The sequence below is a fragment of the Odocoileus virginianus genome, chromosome 11, assembly GCF_023699985.2.
Source record: "Odocoileus virginianus isolate 20LAN1187 ecotype Illinois chromosome 11, Ovbor_1.2, whole genome shotgun sequence".
In the NCBI taxonomy this organism is placed as follows: Eukaryota; Metazoa; Chordata; class Mammalia; order Artiodactyla; family Cervidae; genus Odocoileus; species Odocoileus virginianus.
The window spans coordinates 11,358,859-11,371,934 of record NC_069684.1 but is presented as its reverse complement, the minus strand read 5'-3'; the positions used below and the strand labels follow the sequence as shown (position 1 = coordinate 11,371,934).

Below are 13,076 nucleotides of genomic sequence, written 5' to 3'. Positions count from 1 at the left end.
AATAACCACTATCATAGCAAAGGAGAGTTGGGAGAGTTGGGAGACATTCCAACCAAATTTTATATTCTAGGCCAAAGAAAGACACAGTGCAACCAAAAAAACAAAAAACCCCAGAACTTAAACACAGGAGGACATTGCTATCATTGAAGCAGGGGCTCAAATCTTGAAACTAGATAACATTACATATAATATTGTCATTATATTAATAATATAGACTTTGGCAAGATCCTTTTGACCTACCTTCTAGAGAAATGAAGATAAAAAGAAAAATAAACAAATGGGACCTAATTAAACTTAAAAGCTTTTGCACAGCCAAGGAAACCATAAACAAGACGATGAAAAGACAACCCTCAGAATGGGAGAAAATACTTGCAAGTGACGCAACTGATTAAAGATTAATCTCTAAAATATACAAGCGGCTCATGGAGTTCAGTATAAAACAACAACAGCAGGGCTTCCCTGGTGGCTCAGTGGTAAAGAATTCACCTGCCAATGTAGGAGACATGGGTTCGATCCCTGATCCAGGAAGATCCCACGTGCTGTGGAGCAACCAAGCCCATGCCCCACAACTACTGAGCCTGTGCTCTAGAGCCCAGGAGCTGCAACTACCGAAGCCCGTGTGCCCTAGAGCCTGTGCCCCACAAGAGAGTGCCCCTGCTTATGGCAGCTGGAAAAAAGCCGGCACAGCAACGAAGACCCAACACACCCAAAAATAAATATATAAATAAAAATTATTTTTTTTAAATATCAAAAAATGGAAGATCTAAACAGACATTTCTCCAAAAGAGACAGATAGACGGCCAACAACATGAAAAGATTCTCAACATCACTCATTATTAGAGAAATGCAGATCAAACTACAGTCAGGTATCACCTCACACAGGTCAGACCAGGCATCATCAAAAAATCTACAAACAATAAATGCTTTAGAGGATGTGGAAAAAAAGAGAACCCTCCTGCACTGTTGGTGGAATGTAAATTGATACAACCACTGTGGAGAACAGTACTGAGGTTCCTTACAAATCTAAAAGCTACCATATGACCCAGCAACCCCACTACTGGGCATATACCTTGAGAAAACCATAATTCAAAAAGACACATGTACCCCATGTTAGGGCTTCACCAGTGGCTCAGCAGTAAAGAATCCACCTGCAATGCAGGAGACATGGGTTCAGTCCCTGGGTTGGGAGGATCCCCTGGAGAAGGGAATGGCTGCCCAATCCAGTTTTTTTTGCCTGGGAAATCCCATGGACAGAGGAGCCTGGCAGGCTACAGTCCACGGGGGTCGCAGAAGAGTCGGACACAACCTAGTGACTGAACAACGACAACCCCAATCGTTCACTGCAGCATTAGTTACAATAGCCAGTTCAGGGAATCAGCCTAAATGTCCACAGACAAATGAACAGATAAAAAAGATGTACAAATAGACGAGTATTACTCAGCCATAAAAGGGAAAAAAATTGGGTCATTTGTAGTAATATGGATGAACCCAGAGTCTCTCACAGAGAGTGAAGTATGCCAGAAAGAATAAAACAAGTATCATATATTAACACATATATAAGGAATCTAGGAAAATGGCACTGATGAACCTATTTGCCAGGAAGAAACAGAGATATAGAGAATGGACTTGTGGACAGAGGAGGGACAGGGTGGATGAATGGAGAGCAGTACTGACATATATACACTACCATGTATAAGACACATAGCTAGCGGGAAGCTGCTCTACGCCACAGGGAACTCGCTTAGTGCTCCGTGATGACCTACAGGGGTGGGATGGGGGCCTGGGAGGGAGGCTTACGAGGGTCCGGATATATGTATACTTACGGCTGATTCACACTGTTGTTCAGCAGAAACTACCACAGTATTATAAAGCAATTATACTCCAGTTAAAAATTAAACAAGGAGAAATTTTAAGTAAATAAAAACATAGCCTTGATATACATACTATGCCTTTTATGATGTTTTTTAAATGCACATATAAAAATCAAGTTAACTTCATGCATGTAGAAAAGATACTGGCAGGAAACAGTCCCGAAGAAATGAAGAAAGTGAGCTAAACACAATCATTCTCAGTATGTGTGGAGCATTGGTTCCAAGACCCCTGGAGATGACAAATATCCAGGGATGCTCAAGTCCCTTATACAGAATTAGCAGCAGTACCGTCAGCCCTTCGTATCATCAGGTGTAGAACCTGAGGATGCAGAGAACCTGAACCGTACATGTGTAGAGTATCCTTACCACTTCAGTTCTAACACCCTTCAAGAGAACACAATGCCTGCAGCTCACCCAGTGTCTCTGGTTTCCCCTTAACACAAGAAATAAAATGAAGCTCCTCGTACAGTCGCTAATGATGGGCACCATTCTCTCTGCCAAGGACACATTAATCAAAGCAGGAAGTGACAAAAGGAATAAAGGAAGGGCCTCAGTGCGCTAGCTCCTCCCGGATCTAAACTCAATCCAAGAAGGAAGAAGTAATGTAAGAGCTAAAAATGGTTACTCAACAAATCAAATCACCTTCGAATTCATAATAGATAACACCTCTCCAACAGAAATGTTCTATTAGTGTAAAAATAATAACAAGAAATAAATGATTTCAATCTTAATATTTCACTCAATATTTTTGATATTCTCATTTCAACGTACCATCAATGCAAAAATCATTAATAAGGTATTTTACATGTTTTTGTACTAAATCTTCAGAAGTTGGAGTTCACTGCATATTTCCAGCACACCTGCATTTACACTAACCACATTTCAAGTGCCCCACGGCCACATGTAGCCAGTGGTGACCATACTGGACACTGCAGGTCTATAGACTTCCCAAGGGGTAAAAGGTTGGTGACTCCAGAGAGAAATTTTGAAGAACTTGCAAAATTGGTGTTTCTTTTCCCTCTCAAATTCACATCTTATCCCCTTTTCCCTATCTTTTCATTTGAAAAAGTTTATTAATTTTAAATATTAAATAAAAATATACCCTGCTGTTATTTTTATAAACCTTTGTATCGCCTGTCTCCTAGGGAAAAAAAACACAAACTATCACCACTAAAAAAAATGTACTAAATTAAGCTCTTTTCTACTAGGTTTAATTTACCCAAGCATCTCTTCCTCAAATGTTAAAATATTAATGTTTCTGTCTAAATTATTAACATCAATATTTCTAACATTGGCACCCAAAATGTTCTTTTCAAAGAAATAATTATTACAGCATACTGAAGTGAACTTCCTATTTCCCAAGCACCTGCTTTCCAAAACAAATGCTTCTTTCATTTATTCATTCAACAAGTATTTGAGGACCTGCTGTTGCCAGGTGCTAGGAATACAGTGATGAACAAGCCAGACAAAGATAAAGTTTAGGAAAACAAAGAACAAAAGACATTTATTTATCATTCTAACATTGCAACTTAATAGCCACCTTACCACACGGATAGAAAACAAAATAAGAAAAAGATGGCTATGTACCTAAGTTATCATCTTCATAAAAAGACAAGCAGACAATCAACCCTTGGTACCTGCAGGTTGGTTCTAGGACCCTCTTAAATACTAAAGGGCTTCCCTTGTGGCTCAGCTGGTAAAGAATGAACCTACAGTGCGGGAGACCTAGGTTGGAAAGATCCCCTGAAGAAGGGAAAGGCTACTCACTCCAGTATTCTGGCCTGGAGAATTCCAGGGACTGTATAGTCCATGGGGTTGGAAAGAGTTGGAAACGACTGAGCAACTTGCACTTTCACCTTAAATACTAAAATGTGCAAAGGTTCAACTCTCATATTAAATCACATAGGTAGCATTTGCATAATAACCTATGCACATCATCCTGCACATTTTAAGTCACCTCTAGGCTACTTATAATACCTAATATAATGTATATATACTCTGTTAATAGTTGTCAGCGTGCAAATTTAATTTTTGCTTTTGGAACTCTCTGGAATTTTTTCTTCAAATATTTTTGACCCTAGTTGGTTGAATCTGTGGATGCAGAACTCATAAATATGAATAGTCAACTCTTAATTTTTAAATGTTTTACCTTTCACAAATATGTTTGCTTTGTAGGTAGAATTAAGATAACTGCAAGCTATGCCTGGAAAAAGTTCTTGGTATCAAAATACTTATTAATTACAAACGGAAAAACAGTAATTTACAATGCAGAAATTCAGGTTAACACCCTAACCAAGTGATGGTTTCAAAGTCAAACTGAATCATGTACCCTCTGATATGAGGCACTGAGAAAGGCATGTCACTAGCTCTGTGACATTTTTACCAAAATTCATAGCCCCGATCTGGCCCAGTGACCCTCTCCAGGATGACTTTGCCCTCCCAAGGGCATCTGGCAGTGCCTGGTGACATTTCTGACTGGCAAAATTTGGAGATGGGCTAAGTGCTACTGGTATCTAGTGAGCGGAGGCCAGAAATTCCACGTATCCTACGGTGAACAGGGCAGCCTTCCACAACAAAGAATAATCCAGTCCAAAGTGTCAACTCTGCCATTGTTGAAAAACAGCAGACAAATCCAAATAAGTTCTGTTTTACAATAAAGGGGTCTAGTGCTCCTTAAAAATGTCAAAGTCACAAAAGTCAAGAAACCATCACAGCTTAAGGAGAAAAGAAAACATCCACTAAATGCAACATGGAATCCTGGCTCAGATCCTGGAGTAGAAAAAGGACATTCCTGGGAAAATGAGTGTATAGACATGACTGGAAAAATGAGAGAAATTCCAATAAGATCTATAGTTTAATTATTAGTATTGAATTAACATTTATTTCTGGTTTGGTCATTTTACCCTGATTATGTAAGGTGTTAACAACTGGTTCTGGAAGTATAAAGTTATTTAAAAATAAAATTTATTCTTAAAATTTCTAGGGGAACATTCACAGAAATTAACATGGGGCAATTTGCTAGTCTTTTTTGCTTTTAATCTTCCACTGTTAGAATGATAAGATTCCATTTATAAGCTAGCAGTGCTCAAGTCCCACTAAACTTATTTTTTGATTAATGCCTCTAGTTGTTTGGGGATTTTTTTTTTAATGGAAAAATAGTAATAAGCACTTTTTAAAAAATTGGTCAAAAAAAATTGGTCAAATATGGCATTGAAATTGGTGGGTTTTTTCCCATTTAACAAGTATTTTATTGGTTGCCTTTTATAAGACAAGCAGTTTTAATTTTTTAATTGGAGTATAATTGCTTTGCAATGTTGTGCTTCGTTTCTGCTGCACAATAAAGTGAATCAGCTATATGTATATATTCCCTTCCCACTTAGACCTCCCTCCTACCCCCACTCCCCCACCCCAACCCATATAGGTCTTCACAGAGCACTGAGCTGAGTTCCCTATGCTTTATAGTAGGTTCCAACTAGCTAACTATTTCATACAAGGTAGTGTATATATGTCAATCCCAATTTCCCCACCCCCACCTTCCCCAACAGTCCACGTGTTTCCAGGGCAGGAAGAGAGATGCAGTCATAGAGAATGAAATCAATGAGTTGATTATGTAATGCATAAGATGGAAGACAGGTCTCTCGGATGGGGATCTCGGTGGGAAAGTCTTACAGACTTCACTTCCCTCCTCTCCAGCTGAGATTTCGTGGCACACAGCTGGCACCCAACTTCACTCACTCTCTTCCACATCCTCAATTACTCCACTGTCTTCTAGCCCATCACCCTTGCCCTCAAACCCTAAATCAATCCTCTTGGCTATCTTCTCAGCATTTATACCCCACATGCTAAAGAAGAAAAAAAAAACCCTCATACAATGCTACAGACTGGTCCTACTATAAATTCCCGGCCTCCAATCTTAACTGAGCTCTCGATGCTCCCCATCTTTGGGAATTCCCTAGTTCTCATTCTCTACAGCAGCTTTTCCACGCAGAGAAGACACAAGCCATCAATATAAGCCACGTTCCAACTTCCCTGCATCTTTCCAGTAACCACTGTTGACAGTTTGGGTATTTATGATTGCACCCCCCCTAGTAACACACACAGACCCTGGCACATAAGGCAGCTTAATAAACATATATTGAATAAGTAAATGAATAAGCCAGCAACCATTTAATGAATTCACACGGCCCTGAGCCATGCAACAACATGACTGGAGCATATGAGAATTCATTTTCCTCAAATCATTGTTCATTCCACTGGAAAGAAAAAAACCGCAATATGTAATAATAACACCATGAAAAGGATGCACCTGATAAATACATATAAAGATATCCATAATAAATACTATTCCCCAGAAAGTTACCTTTTAAGTTCCTGTTCCAGCTTTTCTATTTGTTTTTTGCTCGAGTTCAGTTGACCTTCTTGGAAATTCACTTGTGATTCCTTAACTTGAAGTTCATGAGAAATCTTCTGCTTAGTCTTCTCCAGATTTTCACATATTTCCATCAGGCTTTGGTTCTCCCTTTTCAGGTTTGCACCCTCCGTTTTTTCATTCTCAACCTAATGGGGATTGTTCAAAAGGAAATAAATCACTTACTCATGAACTTAACCAGACATGATGTGTGAATCTGAGTCTAATCCTGATGACTAATTTTCTGAAATATGATTGTAATAATCCAGAAGTCAATGCTTGATGAACAGAGAAATCCTAGGTGATTTCATTTTGAAGTTTATTGACAGAAAAGTTTTACAAAGTCATGTATTACACTCTCTTTGGTTAGGTCTACACACACCGATCCTAGAGAGGCTTTAATATGCTTTCAAGAATTAAAAAACATTAACCTTATAAACCCTCTCTTAGCTACTCATTGTCAAGTTCAGCTGCCAAAGCCAGTAAGTATAAGAAACTGAAAAATTCTCCCACTAGCAAAGACATTTTAGAAGCAGCAATTGTATTACTGCTCTAGTATGAAAGAGTACTATTTAAGTTTCCATTTACTAGTCCTGGAGAGATCTGCGAACTCCACAGTGAAAGCTCACTGTCAGAAAGCAGTATCTAGGAGACTTCTTTGGTGATCCAGTGGTTAAGACTCTGAGCTTCCACTGCAGGGAGTGTAGGTTCGATCCCTGGTCAGGGAACTAAGATCCCACAGGCCACACAGCCCACCCCCACCCCAACCCCCCCCTCAAAAAAGCTGTATCTATTTGGGCTGCAAAGTGTTCTGATACTGACCCCAGATTCAGAGCCAGAAACTTTTGGCCATGTTGGTGCAGAATGCAAAAGCAATGTCCAATTCATAGTCCCTAACAGAAGTGAAAATGGAACTCAGCATCCCTACACACGAGCACATAAACAGAAATGAGGACAGAGAATGCAGAAATAAGGTAATCACAATAAAAAAGACTCAAAAGAGGAGAGGAGGGAGGATTACCACCTGCAGACAGCAAAATCACTTTTCTCTAAATTAAAAAGACCAAGAGAAAACTGTTAATCCAAATAATGAGTGAACAGTTCTAAGAAGCGGCATTTCAGTGATACCTTCTGTTTTTGCTTTTGCAGCGCAGCCTCCAGGGTCTCAAGCTGAAACTGCCTTTGCTGCCGTTCCTTCTTCAGTTTGTCGAGCTGGCCTTCAAGCTCTTGAATCTTCTGGAGAGCTCTTGTAGGCAGGCCTTCCTTCCATTCTTCCAAAGCCCAGCTCATTTTGCTCTCCTTTCTTTATTACTCAAACATTTATAAACAAACTGAAAAGAATAAACAGACTGTTGGTCCTACCACAGTAAAAGAAAACTTACAGGCTCACAAACGAACTAATCTACATAACCACCTCTAAGAATCAAAATTTCAAAACTTCTTTCAAAAGATAACACAGTACAGCTTCCATCTAGCCACCCTCTGCAGGGTGACCCCCAATAACTCTGACTGTGAAGCAGTACACAATATGCTCCTTTGGTTTCACCTTGCTTTCTGTTTTCCTTAGTTCTCATTTCTCACTTCTTACTAGGCTACCAGTCAGTTCGTTTTCATTATACAAGGTATGAATATTTTGCTATAATGTTTCTTGGGAAATTGGTCTCATAGGACAAATAAGATACATAAGTTATTTTGCAAATGCTCGTCTTTCTACTCTTCACGTCATTAATTCCCACTCATACTCCGTCCCTCTTCCTCCAGGAAGACTTCCCCGAGGACATCCATCATAATCTGGTGTTTTCTCTCCATCAGAGTCTCTCATGATAAAGGTACCTCCTTCTCCTCCCACGTGGTTATCATTTGTTGAGTCAGTGCATGAAAAAATAAAGTATGAATGCCATACTAGCACTAGAATCACTGCAAAATGCAGTCAAGTCATCCTCCAGACCACCTGTGACCAGGAATCAGGTATATAGCCTTAGTGATTCAAATTCCTTCTCAGCTATAGACAAGATGTGTGGCCTTGGGCATGTTATTTAACAGGTCTATGCTCTGGTTTCCAGGTTTGGGAATAATAATGGTGGTGACTCCCTAAACCTTTAGAACACTATCTCCTGATAAGCTTTCCATACATATTAGTTATTATATTAGTTCCTGAAAAACACTTTTTTGTTTGTATATTGCTACCTATGGTACCAAGACAGAAATGGCCTGCCTCTTTCTCGGACATATCTTAGAAAATTTAAAACAGCTGAGAGAAAAGTATGGCAATTATTCTCTTCTCATTAGCCTTTAGAACTTAAATGGAAGAAAAAAAAGCATTCATTTTCCAGTTATTTTAGCAAGAGGATGAGAATCTATTTTTTTACTAAGTGAAGTCCACAACCATTTTAGTGTTTTGTTTCAATCGACTTCATCAAGGAAATTTATCAGTATGATTAAAAATTAGTTGATGAAAGTACTAAGAATAATATTTTTCCAAAAATTAAAAGAGAAGCAAGGGTCTCCAAAAGTACATAATTTCAAACCTTAGAAAGTTGTTTTCTCTGCCACTCTCCCCTCCCCCTTAATTCTTTGAACACAGTATTGTAAACCCCATTCCCATCTACCCAAAAACTACTTCAAAGAGTCTCATGCCACTCCAGGAACAAAGACAGTTTACACTTCCCCAATTGGCAACCTCGTCTATTATAAACTAGCTCGTGCATTCAGGAGTTCAGGGGTGCCTTCGGAGGCACTGTAACTCCTAAACAATTCTGCCAGCCATGGAAGGCATTACATCAAGACACCATTGCAAACAAAATATTAAAAGGAGCAATTTTAAAAGATGATACAGACGATGGAAACAAACAGAAGGATGACTGGCCAGTAAAATGCTTTTCCATTTCAAAGTCTAAGATACAACAAAACATAAATGGTTAAAGCAACCAACAGACCCAAGCTAATTTTGATTACAGGGGACTTCGACAGATTTAAGGTATCAATCATTCAACAATCTATATGAAACCACTGGGGCAACCGGACCAAAAAAAAAAAAAAATGTAAACCTCAAGATGAAACGGGCAAAGGGGGTAGGCGGTGGGGTGATGAAGAAAAGCCCAGAATGTCAAGGTTCCTGCCAAAAGGCTCTGCAGGACTACGCTCATTCCAAAAATGCTCTATCTTAACCAAGTGGAGGACACTTTCCATGTCCGAATCACTGAACCCCATAACGTGCCCAAAGAAAACTCTTTTGTGACGCGCACATCGCGCACTGCAGGCCGGGTTCACACGTTCCCTTTATCAGAATCCCCCATCTCCAAGAAACCCGAGTCCCCGCCGAAAGTGCCACCGCAGAGCCTGTAAATGAAAACTCTGCCTGCGCCTCCAGACCAAGCTCGAGAACAGGACTCAAAAGTCATTTAAATATTTTGAGTCCTCATCCCATATATAGCGCAAGCCAGGTCCACAGGCGCAGTCCAAGAAATGAGAAAATAAAAGGAAGGCAAGAGAGAAAAGCTCTCGCAACGAACAACAGTCACACCAAACCGTTGCCCAGATAAAAACCCTCAAATCCCAAGTTTGCATCTCCTCCAAGCGACAAAAGACCGATGTCCACATTTCAAACAGGAGGTCTAGAAAGGCTGCCAGGGAAATACCTGCTGAGCTTCAAGTCCCTTTCCGTCCAGAGGAATCAGCTTCCCCCAAAGGGCGAAGCAAGGTCTCCTGACACGAGTGCAAGCCCTCTTTCACCGGGAGCACAGGGGCGCCGAGACCCCTAAGAACCTGGCCCGGGGCCGATTCTCTAGGCCCTCGGATGGGAGGAGGCGGCGGCCTCAGTGCCCAGAAGCGCCATCCCACAGGGATCGCCGCCCAGGAGCCCCCAACACAAGGCCCGCGGCTCCCTCACGCCCGCTGCCAGAGCTGGGACCCAAGGAGAACACTCACCTTGCTGGCAGGAAAGGGCAAACAACCCTTCTGAAAGGCGAGTCCTTGTCCAGCCTCGGCGAGCTGGAGCACAGAGGCGAATTCAAACTGCCCGCGACCGCCACCCGTTTTCGATTCGAGCGCTTCCGGCCTCCCAGACTGAACTTGGCTCCAAGCCTATTGGTCACTATCAGAGGTTGTGAGCCAATCGGCTTCCGCGTAGTCGAACGGCTGCCTCTGATTGGTCCTTTCGGATGGATTTAAAAATCAAGCCAAGCCCGCAGAGGGGCTGGGCCTGGTGCTACAGGGTTTTTTGTTGTTGTGGGGAGGCGGAGCCCACGTGCTTTAGCGGAGGCTGGGAGGCGTTAGGAACCGCTGTTTCCTCCAGCGCCAGGGAATGGGATGGCGGATTAGGAGGGTGTGGTCTATCGGCTACGGCCAGCGGGAGAGGGCTGCCAGGTGAAAACTTTTTAATACTTCACACACGTATCTACTTACTTATTAAATATATAATTTAGGACATATCTACTGAAGTACTATTCGTCCTGTGTCATTCCTAACAATTCTTTAGGGAAGTATTCTTGTTTTTATTTAAAAGTTAACTGAGGCACACAGAGGCTAAGTCTTTTGAAATTGAATCTAGAAGATGCAGGGTCTTACAGGTGATTCTAAGCATTTGTTATCTGCGATTCCAGGGGACAAGATTGTACCCAGAAAAGTCGTGAATGTATGATGTAACCCCCTCTTTTCTTATGAAGCTCCCTAGTAATGTGTGTACTTATGTACCCTAAACTAAAAATAATTGACTTCCCTAGTGGTTCAGTAGTAAAGAACCTGTGTGCCAACGCAGGAGACGCGGCTTTCCATCCCTGAGTGGGGAAGATCCCCTGGTGAAGGAAATGGCAACCCACTCCAGTATTCTTGCCTGGAGAATCCCATGGACAGAGGAGCCTGGCAGGCTACAGTCCCTGGGTTAGCAAAAACAATCCTACAGGACTTAGCTACTAAACAACAGCAACAAACTAAAAATAAGCCTCTAAAGACAGGATCAAAACAATGAATCGTTAAATTACTATTTCTCTGACACTATTGTGTTCCTCAACCTTTCTGTTTACCTTCCATTAGACTATTCCTGCAGCCCCTTATCTTTCACTGAAAGTTTACTCATCCTTCAACCCAACTCAAATGCCACTTTCTTCTTAAAATTTTTGCTTTTCCCACCCACCCCTTGAAATAATTCCCTAGACCTTTCCTAGACTTTGGCTTATACTTCACTATAAGGATTTTTGCTGTGTTTTTAAATGGATGAATAGATAAATATAGGTATACATATAGACATCTATTTTTTGTCTGGCTCCCCCTGCAGACTCAGAATTCTTGTAGGGTAAAATCTTTTTGAATTCATCTTTACATTCCTAGCAACTCCCTAGTAACCTTGCATATCGTAACTTAAAATTATCTTGGCAAGTAAAACTGCCAGCTGGAGAAAGGCCTTGTTCTCCACTCTCCTTGAAGCCCTAAGGGGAGAGGAGGGAGCAGGTAGGGGAGGAGAACTTTTCTCAGACACTGCTCTATGAGTCTAGTATCTGACTGTCCCAGGATTTGAACCAAATTCCAACAATAGCTACAGCTGCATTGTTTTCCAGGGTAATTATTCAACTACTTATTAGCTGTCAAAGGAATACAGAACTAGAAAGAACAGAACAGAGCAGCCTGGTAGGCTACAGTCCATGGGATCACAAAGAGTCAGACACAGCTGAGCTCATGAGCGTGTTATGAAGTTAGGATTGATATTTTTACATTTTCCCATCTAGAGATGCAGTTATTCTACCACTATTTGTTGAAAAGATTATCCTTTCTTTTTTGAAAGCTCCTTTGTTGAAAATTAACTGAATATACAAATAAGGATTATTTGTGCCTCTCGCGTTTTACTGATCTATATTATCTATCTTTATATCCGTAACACACTGTTTTGATTACTGCCACCTTATAGTCAGTCATGAAATTAGGTAACATCAATTCTTGATTTACATTGTGATCTTTTAAAATTGTGTCATCTATTCTAGGGCCTTTATCTTTCTAAAAGAAAGTAGAATAATAATATCAATTTTTCCAGGAGTCTTCTGGAATTTTGATTGAGATTATATTCCTCGGTGAAAGATTAGTGGTCAACACACTTGGATTTCACTTAATTTATGTCACCAGAAATATTCAAGCGTTGGCCCAGCAGAAAGCTGAGAGCCACTACTGTGGATTCAAGGAGGGCTCTGTATGTGGCCATGTCCTCTGTAAACCTAACAATGCTAGAGCTGAGTACAACAGAAAAGGCCAACCTGCTGGCAAGCATCAGGGAGCGATTCATCGCGCAGACTCCCTAGCGTCCTGGAGCCAGGCCATGTTTTTTACATAGAGAATGACTCACCATCTGAAAAAAGCATCCTGATGTGCTGCTGTCTTTATTAAAGACCGAGCACCTGACCTGAGAACATAGGACGTGTCCATCACTTAGCTATGTATTGTCAGACCCACTAAGTCAGGGGTTCTAGTGGGTACAGCAGCAAGCCATTCTACGATGGGGTCCAAAGTAGGTCCAAAGGGCATAAATAACTTAGATAAATAAGTGGCCATAGGTCACCTGTTCTGTTTCACCAAGGCTTTGTCTCAGCAGACATCTGAGATCTTGCGTGTGTGCTCAGCGGCTTCCTGGTGTCTGACTCTTTGCGACCTCATGGACTGTGTAACCCACCCAGCTCCTCTGTCCAGGGGATTTTTCCAGGCAAGAATACTGAAGGGGGTCACCATTCCCTTCTCCAGGATATCTTCCCGACCCAGAGATGGAACCCGCGTCCCTTGCATTGCAGGTATTTTAGGTTCCCCCAAACAAGCCAACA

General features: G+C 41.2%; 1 protein-coding gene across 1 annotated transcript in view; it reads right to left on the bottom strand.

Moving 5' to 3' along the window:
- The window catches only part of CENPF (centromere protein F), a 61,650-nt gene extending 51,333 nt beyond the window's left edge, over positions 1 to 10,317 (bottom strand). The window contains exons 1-3 of the mRNA XM_020899297.2: positions 10,207 to 10,317; positions 7,408 to 7,610; positions 6,232 to 6,428 (exon numbers count right to left, since the gene is read on the bottom strand). Coding sequence (XP_020754956.2) covers positions 6,232 to 6,428; positions 7,408 to 7,569 — 359 coding nt within the window. The 5' untranslated portion in view covers positions 7,570 to 7,610; positions 10,207 to 10,317. The remainder of the gene's footprint in view (positions 1 to 6,231; positions 6,429 to 7,407; positions 7,611 to 10,206) is intronic.
- Positions 10,318 to 13,076: the final 2,759 nt, after the last annotated feature.